At 43.2% G+C, this 13,906-nt stretch overlaps 1 protein-coding gene across 2 annotated transcripts in view; it reads left to right on the top strand.

The window, feature by feature from the left end:
* The window catches only part of OFD1 (OFD1 centriole and centriolar satellite protein), a 635,354-nt gene that overhangs the window by 541,451 nt on the left and 79,997 nt on the right, over positions 1-13,906 (top strand). For both annotated transcript variants that reach the window (XM_078657861.1, XM_078657862.1), the window contains one exon: positions 10,616-10,683. In XM_078657861.1, coding sequence (XP_078513987.1) covers positions 10,616-10,683 — 68 coding nt within the window. The remainder of the gene's footprint in view (positions 1-10,615; positions 10,684-13,906) is intronic.

Raw genomic sequence — 13,906 nt, 5'->3', positions numbered from 1 at the left:
AGGCCCTTTTGTCTGATATTCTGAGCTTCGCTCTTTCCATTGGTTAACAGTGTTGAGCTGTAGCAACTGTTAAAGGCTACTTGTCAGCCTTTCCTTGCTTACCAGACCAACCCTCTTTATTTAGGTCTTCTATAGTCATGCAATTCATTACGGGTCTCGTCTCACTAACAGGTTTCCTCCCAATCCATTTATCGTGCCTCAGTGGGATTTAAATGTAGTTCTTACTTTCCTGATTTGGTCCCCCTTTAACCCTCTACATAGTTGTCAGTTGAGGCTCCTGTCATTCAAGACAAATTTTCTGAGTGCGAGTACCTTGGCCTGGAGGGTTAGTGAGCTACAAGCTCTTAGTTCCAAGTCTCCTTTCACCTCTATTCATGCAGATAAGATGGTTCTTATGACCAGAGCTGCTTTGCTGCCTGAGGTGGTCACTCCTTTCCACCTAGGACAATCTTTCACTCTATCCACTTACTATACTCCCCCCTCACCCTTCTAATGAGGAGGAGAGACTTCACCCCCTGGACCCTAAGATGGTGGTCAGCTTCTACCTGGACAGGTCTAAAGACTTCAGGCTGAACGACCAACTCTTCATTGGATACGTGGGAAAAATTAAGGGCAAGGCTGTCCACAAGTGAACACTGTCCAGATGGATCATCCTCTGCATCAAGATCTGCTTCACCTGGCCAAGAACAATCCTCCTGAAGGTAATCAAGCTCATTCCACCAGAGCTAAGTCTTCTTCTTCGACTTAGGATAGAGGTGTCCCTGTTGTAGACATCTGCAAGGTGGCAACTTGGGCCTCCCTCCACACTTTTGCGATGCATTACTGCTTAGATTCAGAGCTGAGGAGGGACGGCCACTTTGCACGTTGTGTGCTGCAGGATGTTTGGGTATATGTAGGCGGACTGCTTGGAGATTCAATTCAAAAGGTGTGGAATCCACAGGCAGATGTATCCATCAGAAGAACAAGCTATTTACCATCGGTATCGCTTTTTCTGGTGGATACAGTATCTGCCTGTGGATTCCTCACTGACCCACCCAGCTCCCTGTTGTCTACCTACTTATACCAAAAAGAATTTTGGTTATGACATTCTTGTATTTTATTGTCATTTGAAATCATATGATGCTTTTCGCTAGGAAATGTCTATAGTTTAGAATTTCCAGTTTTCTTTCTTCTTTGAATCTGATACTGTGTATATTTGTGCATATGTTGTATACTGTGTATACTTGTGAAATGTTGTTGGTTCACCCGTTCGCCTCAAAGGCATGGAAAAAATGGTTGGAACTGACGCCAACTTGCCGCTGAGGTCTTTTTATGGCTCTGATGACTTCATGCGAAGTATCGAGCGGAGCTGTGCCATTGTGAAGTCCTCATCGATGTAGGAGAGTGAAGAAAAATGTTTCTGTGGAATGCTGCGCAAGGGGTAATTCAAAAGGTGAGGAATCCACAGGCAGATACTGTATCCACCAGAAAAAGCACAACCAAAAGTAATTAACTTGTTCTTTAAGTTGGAATGGATTCCACAAACCTCATCATTTAAATTGCCTCTCATTTCAAAGTGCTGCATTTACAAACAGCAGGCATCTTACACCCAGTGGCCTGTATACATGGGCCATATTTATAACAGAAAAATATAGACATTTGTTTAACTTGGAGGAATTTATTGTAAAGAACCATGCTTCATAAAATATTAAGACGCAATAGGCTCAATTGAAAGTGGGGAAAAAACATCAACTCAATGTTTCATAGAAATATTTGTATCCACTTTAAATTTCTCCCATTTGAAAATAAATGGCTGTATTTTTCGTTTATAAATATGGCATGGTATCTACTGGCCAATGGGAGCAAGAAGCCTACTGTTTGTAAATGCAACACTTTGAAATGGGCTACAATTAAAATGAAGTGTTAACGTAATCATTTAGTTAACTTTTCATTTAATTTTTTACCATTTAAAAGCATTCAGAAACATAAATATGTTCTAATGCTCCAATATTGAGTTGACAAGAACTGGCGAACTGAAGGACTCGGTGCTTCAGTTCTTCACCTCTGTGCCCTGGGTCATAAATCTGACTCCAGAATTGCTTATTATCAGGCCCTGCTAGCTGCACCCTGAAGATGATGATAAAAAAATAAACACAACCTTCCCTTAACTTTACAAGGAAAATGTGAACATGTTTGTATTTAAAAATGAGCTCAAGACTGTGAGCTACTCTGAAGGTGCCTGTGAGCTACTGGTAGCTTGTGTTCGACTGGTTGGAGACACCTGATTGACAGGCACGAGAAGTTGCAGCTTCTTCCACACCTATTACTGCGTGGCTGATTACTCCTCTGGGTTCAAAAATGATTTGGCACTGGAGGTCCGAAAGATTCAATTATTTCCAGCTTCCAAATAGAAGCTAGAAAACCAATTACTAAGAATATAGAAAGACAAGCACTCAAGTGTGGTGCGCTTTGAAACGGAAGCCCTTCCTTCACTGCTCAAACAAGGGCAGCCAGCAATTTCAAGCCACAACAAGGGATATTGTTTGGTATATACTACACTTGTAGGGCTGGTTTACGGTTAAGGTTCACCTAGCCGTAGTAGGAGCGTATAGACAAATTCAGTTTATTTTTAAAATTCCTGTCATTAAACCAGTAATGGAAGGACTTAAGAACCATTCTACATAGAGCTCCATCTATTCAATTATGGGCAAACCTTGTTCTTGTTAGGTTAGTGGGTCTGCCTTTCATACCACTGCACTTAAGTTTGGTACAATGTGTTTCTTTCAGAAAGGCTTTACTGGTTGAAGTTAAGTCCCTTCACCAATGAACTGGAAGCCTTAACATTTGAGGAACACTGTCTTCAAGTACACAAAGATGGGGTGGTTCTCAGAACTAGCACTTGATTCCTTCCTAAAGTAGTCTCACTATTTCATCCCAATCAGACTACTGACCTACAGTTTTCTTTATATCCATAATTGGTCGGAGAAAGGGGGCTAGCTTAACTTAATTTTAAAAGAGCTTGAAAATCTGTTAATCACACAAACACTGTTTGAAAGACTAAGTAACGGTTTGTTGTTTTTGCATAATCTGATCCAGCCAAACCAATTTCAACCTAGCATTTCTAGGTGATGTATGTAATAAGTGCATTCAGCAATGTTAAGCTAAAGAAAAATGTATATTGCCCTGTGTTCCAAAGGCACATTTCTCTCAAAATAGGAGCTACTATGCCATTTACAGGTAACATATCATTAATGTATATATATTTAAAGCTGCATTAAAAAGATCATTTAAAATATCTTCCATTCTTACTAGGAAGGCAGCACTTTAAGAGGCAGACACTTTTTTAGTATGTGCATATCATTTTTTCTCCAGTATTGGGGTATCTTTCATAGATTCACATGCCTGAATCATTCCCCATCGTCGGAGTGGAAGTCCCACAGTACATAAAAAAAGCAATAATTATGCACATAATAACCATAACATAGGTAACATAGAACCAGGAAGTAACGTCGCCAGAAAGTAAAAGGAAAAAGCTTCCACATTTATGACTTTTCCAAGTCATTATATACAGTCCAAACTGCAGCCAATCTGGCAACACACGCTCCAGAATGTTCTTCTCAGAGGCTCAGGCTCTCAGATCTTCTACCACACGTCGTTTGAAGGGAGTCTCCCTGAGCTCTGCTCTGTACTTTTCAATTTTCTTCAGGAATTCTTCATTTCATGATGTCTTCATCTAAGAAATCTCTCTTTCGACCTTGTGAGTCTTGTGGGAAGCTCCGGCTGTTTTCTGAGGACCCCCACAAGAAGTGCATCTATTGCTTGTATCCTGATCACCAGGTGAGAGATTGCAAGATCTGCAGGACCTTCCCTCAAAAAACCCTCAGAGACAGAAAAGGACGTCTACTTCTGTAGCTACAGAAGATTAAAGATCAAGACAACCCATTATCTGATGTGGGAAGTGTTGACTCTGGCACAAATATGTCCTCTAGGAAGAGGATTGCTGAGGAGGATTTCTCTTCTCCTGGGGCTAAGGTGTCAAAAAAACAGCACACCTCTAAGGGTGCCGAATTACTTTCCACCTCAAAAAAGGCTCCTCCACCCTTTAAAAGTAAGCCTCTGCCTACTACGTCCCGAGAAAAACTGCGAAGTCTCTGGCTTCAAACGAGTTCCTGAGAAGGATTTACCTCAGAAACGGGTTCTGTCGATGACGACATCTTCGTCGACGAAGCTTACCGTCGGCGCTCCAACGACGTCGACTTCCACCTTCTCGTCGCCAAGACCACAGATGATCATGATGTCTGCATGATCGCCGTCAACGCTGGTGTCCGTCTCCGTGAAAATAATCTCGTTGCCGAAGGAAAATAAATCTACCATCAACGCCCCTTCAACGACAAAGATTAGAAGGGTCTCGTCGACGATTGCCTAGTCGACGGCCGCCTCGTCGTCGAAGGCCGCCTCGTCATCGAAGACTACCTCATCGTCGACGACTGCCTCGTCGTCGACGACCGCCTCGTCAACGACGAGGACCTCATTGACACCAGCTTTGTTGATGACTACTCCGTCGACGGCTCCCTCGTCGACGCTACAATTATCTTCTCGCACAGCGTTGCAGGTTTGGTCAGCGTCTACGACCACGGCATCCTCTACACCGTCTATTACGTCTGCGCCCTTGCCTCCATTGACAACAGCATCTTCTTTGCTGTACAGGCGTGGATCTTCATTGGTGGCCCTCTCTCCTCTTCATATTTCCCCTACTAAGGTACCTCTAGAGTTACCTGAACAGTTTCTGGATTAAGGGGAGGATATTGAGGAATCCGAAGAGGATGACAGATTTCGCCAGGAGCCCTTCAGCCCTTCAGAATTATTCATCAAATATCACGAGGAGGAACAGGATGATAATCCTTCCCCAGAGACTGTTGGTCCAGCTACAGATGCGATCCCTACGGCACAAATGCCTTTGGCTCTGTTAAATAATCTACAGTTCATGTTGGGTGATTATTATCGCCGTTTTCCTCCATCTGAATCAGATTCGTCTATTCCACCGACACCTGTTCCTCAAACTTACTCTTCTGCATTGAGGTCACCCAGACCACCTTCTCCGGTGCCTTCTCATCATTCTCATGATGCTCACAACTCGGACGACGATAGGGAGGAAGGAGAATTGGATGACAGATCGCTTCTTACAGAGTGGGACGATTACCAGATACAAACTCCGTCTCCTTCAACTCCGGCTCCCATCGATTTTCCTCCAGTTGACATCGGAGGTTTTCATCTTCTTATGGAAAGGGCAACACAAAGGTTCCTCCTGCCTATGGAAACAAAGAAGGATGAGTGTTTCCTATACGACTTTAAAGATCAGCCAAGGAAGCAGGTACGGACTATTCCAATCATTGACTTCAGTTGGCAAGAGGGATTGAATGTCATGAAAGCTCCTGCTTCTGTTCCTGCGGTCCTGCCTCGCCTCGACAAAAAAATATAAGGCACCAGATAATTTGCCTGCATGCCTCATAGGTCAAAGCTGACTCTGTTATGGCCCAAGTAGCACAACGACGAGCGAGAAACCCCTGTTCTCCGGTTACAGCTCCGCCGGATAGGGATGGCAGACGATTGGACGCTATTGGAAGAAAGGTTTCCACCATGGCAGCGACGACCGCCCGGGCTGCTAATTCACTGGCCATTTTAGGCCGATACGACAGACAGATGTGGTCGAACATCTCTCCCTACATCGACATGTTGCCTGAGCCATCTAAATCGGAAGCATTAACTGCTTCAGCGCTACCGCGTTTACCTGCTGTGCGCTGAGAAAGGAGTAAATGGCTTGTTTGTGACAAAGCCAGCTCGTCATGAGCGCAGGGCAGGTAACGCCCATGACGAGCTGGCTTTGTCATTAGCGTCGAAGTGGTTAAAGATCCTGCAAGAAGGAGAACGTATCTGCTGAAATCATAGATTCGGCCGTGGATGTTACATCTACAGGCTTTAGGCAACTAGCAGGTGCCACAGTACTACGGCGGCAAAGCTGGCTGAAATCTACAATTTTTCGCCAGGAGGATCAGGCAAAAATAATTGATATGCCGTTTGATGGCGAATCACTGTTTGGCCAACATGTGGATGAGGCCCTTCAGACCATCAAGAAGGATACCGAGGCAGCAAGATCTCTCGGTACGCTCCAGTTTCGGAAGCCGCCCTTTTGTGGCGCTAAGGGCCGTGGATCCTTTTCTGGTCGAGGAGGTTATAACCAACAAAGGTCATAGCAATACTTTCAAAGTAACCAACGATACCTGTCTCAACGCCAACAGTCCTACAGACAACCAAATACCTCCTATGTGCAGAATAAGAGAAAGCCCTCCTACCGCGGACTGGATAGGTCTAAAAAACAGTGACAACTGCCACCTACTCTACCGCCTACCCCTTTAAGAGTTGGAGGGAGAATGTCCCAATTTTACTCGAATTGGTCCGCTATAACATCAGACAAGTGGGTCCTGGACATTGTGGCCAGAGGCCATGTTCTAGAGTTCATAAAGATTCCTCCAAACTCTCCTCCCAAAGGCCCTCCTCCAGCTCATCTCAAGGAGCTTTTTTCCCAAATGAATTTGATGCTAAGAAAAGGAGCTATCGAAATGGTCCCTCAATTGCAAAGAGGAACCGTTTTTTATTCGAAATTTTTCCTGATTAACAAAAAATCGGGAGAATGGCGCCCCATTCTAGATTTTTGCTCCCTCAACAAATACTTTAAAAAGTTATCCTTCCGGATGTTGACGCTTCAAGAAATCCTTCAACCCCTCTCTGCGGGGGATCACATGGCCACCCTCGACCTCCAAGACGCGTATTTCCATGTACCAATTCTACCCAGACACAGAAAATTCTTGCTGTTCAGAGTAGCTGGCAGGAACTTCCAGTTCAAAGTCCTTCCTTTCGGACTACGTTCCGCACCCCGTGTGTTTACCAAGGTTCTAGCACCGGTGGCCGCACACCTTCGTCTGGAGGGGATCCAAATGGTTTCGTATCTAGACATCTGCATTATCAAGGCGAATTCTTTCAGTCGCGAACGCCCACATTCAGAGATGTTTGTCCCTCTTCCAATCTCTGGGCCTCTCCATCAATTTAGGCAATTCTCATCTCGTCCCATTGCAAAGAAAGACGTTCTTGGGAGCCACGTTAGACACTCAACTAACACAAGCATTTGTCTCAAACAAAAGGCAACAAAAGATTTGCAGACTTGCCCACCTATTGCGATCAAAAAGGTGTTTCAGTCCGGCAGTTAAAATCGTTTTGGGGGGTGTTTTCTTTCTGCATTCCTTTAGTCCCCAACTACCATCTCAGAATGAGACCCCTACAAGAAGAGCTCAACGACCAATGGTTACAGGTTTCGGGGCCCTTCAACAATCTTATTCGCATCACTCCCCGGATGCGAGAAGCATTCCACTGGTGGACCCGCAAAAGGAACGTGGCAACAGGCTGCGCATTCCTAGTGGAAGCTCCAAGTTTCATCTTCACCACGGGTGCATCACTCGAGGGGTGGGGAGCACACCTTCAAGGGCTGCCGGTCAGCGGCAAGTGGAACGTCCAGCAGCAGACATGGCATATAAACATTCTAGAATTGCTAGCCATCTTCCTGGCATTCAAATCTTTTCACACCATCATTCTGGGGGCGTCACTATTAATCCGGACGGACAACACAACAAGTATGCACTACTTGAACAAACTAGTATGCACTACTTGTCCATCCAGAATGGACAGAGCTGCCACCCGGACCCTGCATCTCTGAGATTAGCCGCCTGGTGCCTGAACACCTTGAATTCGCTCATTTAAACATTCCTGCAGACTGTAAGGAAGTCTTAGCCAATGCTCGAGCACCTTCCACTATTAAGACGTACAGGCTTAAATGTAAAAGATTTAGCATGTGGTGTCAAACTGCCAATATTGATCCAATCCATGCAAAACCTGAGCAGATTCTACCATTCTTTTTGCACTTGGCAAGATCAGGCCTTTCCATTCTACTCTTAAAGTATTTTTAGCGTTTTTTTCAAGATTTCGACACGATGGTTCCAACTCTCTTTATTCAGCTAGGATCATTCAACAATTCTTCAAGGGACTGTTTAGAATGTGTCCTCCCATCCGCCGCCCACCTCCATCCTGGCATCTTAATGTGGTGCTTGCACAACTTATGCAACACCCCTTCTAACCTATTCATAGAGTGGATTTGAAGTTTTTATCTTGGAAAGTGTTTCTGCTATTAGCTTTAACATCAGCTAGGAGGGTCAGTGACATTCAAGCCTTCACTATTAATCTGCCTTTCCTTCAATTCACTTCAAACTCGGTAGTGCTACGCACTAACCCCAGTTTTATGCCTAAAGTACCTTCGGACTGCCATCTAAACGAACCGATAATTTTAAAGACTTTTTTTCCTGATCCTCAATCACCTACGGAAACGTCTTTGCATACCCTTGACATCAAGAGATATCTGAAATTCTATTTACAACAGACTTCTTCAATCCGTAAATCTGACCAGCTATTTGTGGCCTGTGGAAGGATACGTCAGGGACACCCAATATCCAAACAGACCATAGCTTGTTGGATTTCTGCTGCAATTTGTTTCTGTCATCAGCAAGCAGGAAGACCATTACAAACAACTCCAAGAGCACACTCTACTAGAGCAATCTCCTCCTCTACTGCTCTTTGTGCTGGTGTGCCTCTTCAACAAATCTGCAGAGCTGCAACATGGTCCAGCAGGCACACTTTTACCAAGCACTACTGTTTGGAAGGTGCCAGTAATGCAGATACGTCCATGGGACAAGCGGTTCTCCGTAATCTTTTTAAATAAGGTGAGCCTCTGTTCTTTCCTCCTCCTCTTTACTGTTTTCTCCGTCACATATTGGCTATGTATGTGTATATATATATATATATGTATATATATATATATATATATATATATATATATATATATATATATATATACACACATATTATAGATCTTCTATGTGTGTTATTGCATAATGTCTCTTGTACATATGCTTATGTTACAAATAGGATCTTACGAGCATTATTATGGATGTACTGCTTTCTACTCTGCTTCAGGCATGAGAATCTATGAAAGATACCCCAATACTTGAGAAGAACAAAAGTTACTTACCTGTAATCTGTGGTTCTCCAGTATTGGTATCTTTCATAGATTCACATGCAACTTTCCTCAGAGGCTCGTTTATGCTCTTTTCGCTTTATATCACTCTTGTGCGAGAAAATCTAAGAGCCTGAGCCTCTGAGGAGAACATTCTGGAGGGTGTTGTCACCTTATTGGCTGCAGTTTGGACTGTATATAATAACTTGGACAAGTCATAAATGTGGAAGTTTTTTCCTTTTACTTTCTGGCTACGTTACTTCCTGGTTCTATTTTACCTATGCTATGGTTAGTATGTGCATAATTATTGCATTTTTTTTTGTACCCTGCAACTCCCACTCCGACGACGGGGAATGATTTAGGCATGTGAATCTATGAAAGATACCAACACTGGAGAACCACATATTACAGGTAAGTACTTTTTGTTCATCTACAGCTATGCGTGCTGCAAATGGCAAACTTTACTTACCTTTAACAACTGGTTTGCATCCTGTAGTGTTGTAGATTCTAACACACCCATCCTGCCTCCCTGGATGCAAGTTCACATAACATGTAATTGACATAATAATGTGCATTACATGAAATTCCAGTCCACGAACAGTGTATTGCTTAGCACAATCTGAGTTGGGTCTTTGCCCTGAGACATTGTGGGTTTGAGTGAGAAATATTGGAAGTCACCTCAAAACATAAACTGCTTCTTTGAAAAAAAGCAACTTCTAATGAGCCAGGCCCAATGCTAGATTGCAGGAGTGTGCAAAGGATATGACTCTACATCACTACAGGCGGCACACCAATTGTCAGACAAGTAATGTTTTCCTTATGAGTATATTCTGTTGATGAACTTGAATGCTTTTTCATAGAGATAAATGTAGCATACATACGGGTCCTTCCTTTCTTCCTAAGGTTGGATATTATTTCCACTTCAACCAATCTGTGCATTTGTCAGAGTCTTTCTAATTCTATACTGCCAGTTAAGCAACCTTTGTATATAATAGAAGTTCACCGATGTGTGTGGCATTGTATAGTCTGAGCGAAGCATTTCATATGCTTAAAACTGTTGTGCTTTATAGACAAATGGAGACATATGTCAATTTAGAATTTATTTAGACATATGCTGTTTCTTATAGATGTTTGTGGTATCAGAATGTTACCTGACTCCATTGGGGAAAGTCGGAGTACCGGTCTTACTGTGACTCTTTTCAATGTTTTGACTAGTCTAGAATTCGTTTTCCAAGGATATTGATGCAAGTTGGTTATTAAAATGTGTGTGTATACTAACCTAGTCTCCAGTATTTGTAAGACTTTGTTTCTTGTGATTTTCCAGGATTGCAGAAGAACTAGCATTGCTGATCACCATAATACAAAGTCACTCTAATTAGTTTCAACTGCTCAGAAATATCAACAAGATGTGTAGTTGTGCCATTTTCTGTTCAGCTATGCTCTCGCTTAGGTCTGCACATCACAATAAGTGAGAAAAAGTTAGTGCCCTGAACTAAAATATTTATCGTGATTTGCTTTCAGAGTTCCAGGAAAGATGTACCCGAAGACACCTTCATAACAGACAGGCCATCTGATGAAAAAGATGACAGGTATGGTCTATAGATACATTTTTCTTCATAAACATTATTGCTGATGAAAACCAACTTCTGCATGTATTGGTTAGGCTGGTTAACTATGTGTGTATTGATGTATATGTGTGTATTGATGTATAGAAGAAACACTACCCATTATCCAGAGCCAATTAATGCAGTTGTTAGTACTAATATCAAGTGAGTTCACCCAGAGGTGTGCTCCTCACTGACAATTATTTATTTATTTATTTATTTTGAAGGTTTTATAGAGCGCAAACAAGATCCTTGCGGATAGCAGAGCGCTTTACATTAGGCACTGCTAAGTATACAAACAAATAAATGCAGGTAAATCAAGTATACATAACATCTCTTGCAAAGGAAGCGGTAGGGTACCAAATAGGAGCATCCTCATTGAGTCAAGTCACGGGCGGAAAAGTGAGTGGGATGTTTAGTTGGACCCTTATCAAAGTGAGGGTTACAAGACAGGGTACAATTGATCACAGAGTTAATTTAGTCTATGGTCAGGTGAATTTTGCCATGAGAATAGCTTTTACTTCCTTTTCGAACTATGCAGTAGAAGCATTCTATCTGGTTTCTGGGGGAAGTGTATCCCAAATTCTGGGCGCCATCCCCGAGAAGGTTAGTTTATATGGTTTTTTTTTTGTCAGGTGAATTTTGCCATGAGAATAGCTTTTACTTCCTTTTCGAACTATGCAGTAGAAGCATTCTATCTGGTTTCTGGGGGAAGTGTATCCCAAATTCTGGGCGCCATCCCCGAGAAGGTTAGTTTATATGTTTTTTTTTTGTTGAATCTTTGAGGTTTCAATAGTAGGTTTTCACGCGCTTTTTCCACGTTTTTAAGCTTCAGTTCCACTCTTAGGAATTATTCTCTTAAGGTTAATGTCCTAATCCAAATAGAATGTACATTTTGTAGCTTAAACAATGAATTCTTATGGATGCTACAATAATCAATAGCATTTACATCCATTTTTGTGGTTTTGTTGCATTGAGAAGTAATAGCACTTCACGAGTAGCTGTACTAGACACATTTCCATGTTGTAGAAAAATAGCAAAATATCTCCACTCTGTTGTGCTTCTTTCTCCCACTAATAGTCAGTACATCCAAGATTGTTGTACCAATAGGTGTGTGTATCAAACTTTCTAAATCCGGCTAGACACTTTTATTTCAGTTGATGCCACCTGAAACAAGATGAGTTTGCTTTTTCTAGATTTTCCAGCTTGTAGTATAAATAGGTCGCTTAATCCTAAAATTCCTGCTTTTGGTAGGTGGGTTGTGGTGGGTGCTTTGTTTTCCCAACACTGTCAATAACTTGTATTTAGGATACTATTCCTTCTGCACGTTTATCTTTGATAAACTCCAAATCACATGCTGGGACACTAAAAACTTTAAATTATGCCATGGCACTACTTACGTGACAGCATGTTCAAATGTTGTAAGGCAATGCCTGTTGACAGTGACAATACCCTGGATATAAATGTCACCTCCCCACCTCTGTCCTTTCAGCTTCCTTTTCCACCCAGGTAGGGAGACTACACAATGCATGGGAGGGATGTCCATCCACTCCAAACATCATACAAGCTCTTTTTCCATTTACTTTTTTCTTGTATATCTATTTTCTGATCACCATAAGTAAGTGACCATAGTGAACAATCCATATGGTCGCACACTGCTCCTCCTACCAGCGAGTTGGCCCCTGGGCATTATGGTAAATGCAGTTCGTTCCAGCGTGTGCGCTTCTGAAAAAATGTCGAGTATATCCACCGTTGTGCTGGCCATCCCTGGACACGTGTTTCGAGGTCGTTACCTCTCATCAGCAGGGAATAGGTGTGTGTATGGGGCTGCTGCGTAGTCTGCCAAAAGTGTTCTCCGGTTTTGATACCTCTCGCGGCGCGCTGGTGCGTAACCATGAGCTCGTCAGCTCGACCGGCTCAAGGGAGCCTTAATAAACAACAATCCATATGGTCGCACACTGCTCCTCCTAACAGCGAGTTGGCCCCTGGGCATTATGGTAAATGCAGTTCGTTCCAGCGTGTGCGCTTCTGAAAAAATGTCGAGTATATCCACCGTTGTGCTGGCCATCTCTGGACACGTGTTTTGAGGTCGTTACCTCTCATCAGCAGGGAATAGGCGTGTGTATGGGGCTGCTGCGTAGTCTGCCAAAAGTGTTCTCAGGTCTTGATACCTCTCGCGGCGCGCAGGTGCGTAACCATGAGCTCGTCAGCTCGACCGGCTCAAGGGAGCCTTAATAAACAACAATCCATATGGTCGTACACTGCTCCTCCTACCAGCGAGTTGGCCCCTGGGCATTATGGTAAATGCAGTTCGTTCCAGCGTGTGCGCTTCTGAAAAATGACGAGTATATCCACTGTTGTGCTGGCCATCCCTGGACACGTGTTTCGAGGTCGTTACCTCTCATCAGCAGGGAATAGGCGTGTGTATGGGGCTGCTGCGTAGTCTGCCAAAAGTGTTCTCAGATCTTGATACCTCTCGCGGCGCTCAGGTGCGGAACCATGAGCTCGTCAGCTCGACCGGCTCAAGGGAGCCTTAATAAACAACAATCCATAAGGTCGCACACTGCTCCTCCTACCAGCGAGTTGGCCATAGTGGTTGAACCCCCAAGTTCGAGGGTGATGTCAATGACCATGGTGCTTTGGTGTTAGTCAAGATAATCAAAGTGTGATGATATTTGTGCATTACCACAGGACAGGGAGACTCCCAGGGTGAGCAGCCTGGCCTAAGAGTAATACGCTGGTCAGTCGTGCAGGAAGAGAGGGAGGGGTAAGGATGTGCCTGGACTGTAGAAGGGAGTACTGTCCCAGTGGCACCTAGCACACCCAGTTCAGGGAGACTTCAGTGTGGGACAGGACAGGGCATCTAATGCATTATACAGGCGCAAGTATGTAACACGAGAGCAGCGGTGTTGAATCCGCTTTCCACTATAAACATGGAAAGTAGCATAATATGTATAGTAAAATGTCGCACATTTATATGCATAATTAATCTTATGCTTGTATAGCCTTGTAATATGCTTAATATCATTACCCAACTCAATGCTCTAAGAAATGAACTTTGATTTACCCTTGCAAGGATTTAAACTTTAGTTAAAAGTTAACAGGCAGCTAATTGGAGGTAATAAGCATGCTCTGTCTTCACATCCATTTTAAGCAGCTCGTGAAAACACCAACAATTATTAATGAATGACTGTCCAAGCCGAGTCAC

The sequence above is a fragment of the Lissotriton helveticus genome, chromosome 8 (genome assembly GCF_964261635.1).
Source record: "Lissotriton helveticus chromosome 8, aLisHel1.1, whole genome shotgun sequence".
Taxonomy (NCBI): Eukaryota; Metazoa; Chordata; class Amphibia; order Caudata; family Salamandridae; genus Lissotriton; species Lissotriton helveticus.
The sequence above is the reverse complement of the archived record's forward strand: the minus strand, read 5'-3'. Positions and strand labels throughout refer to the sequence as shown.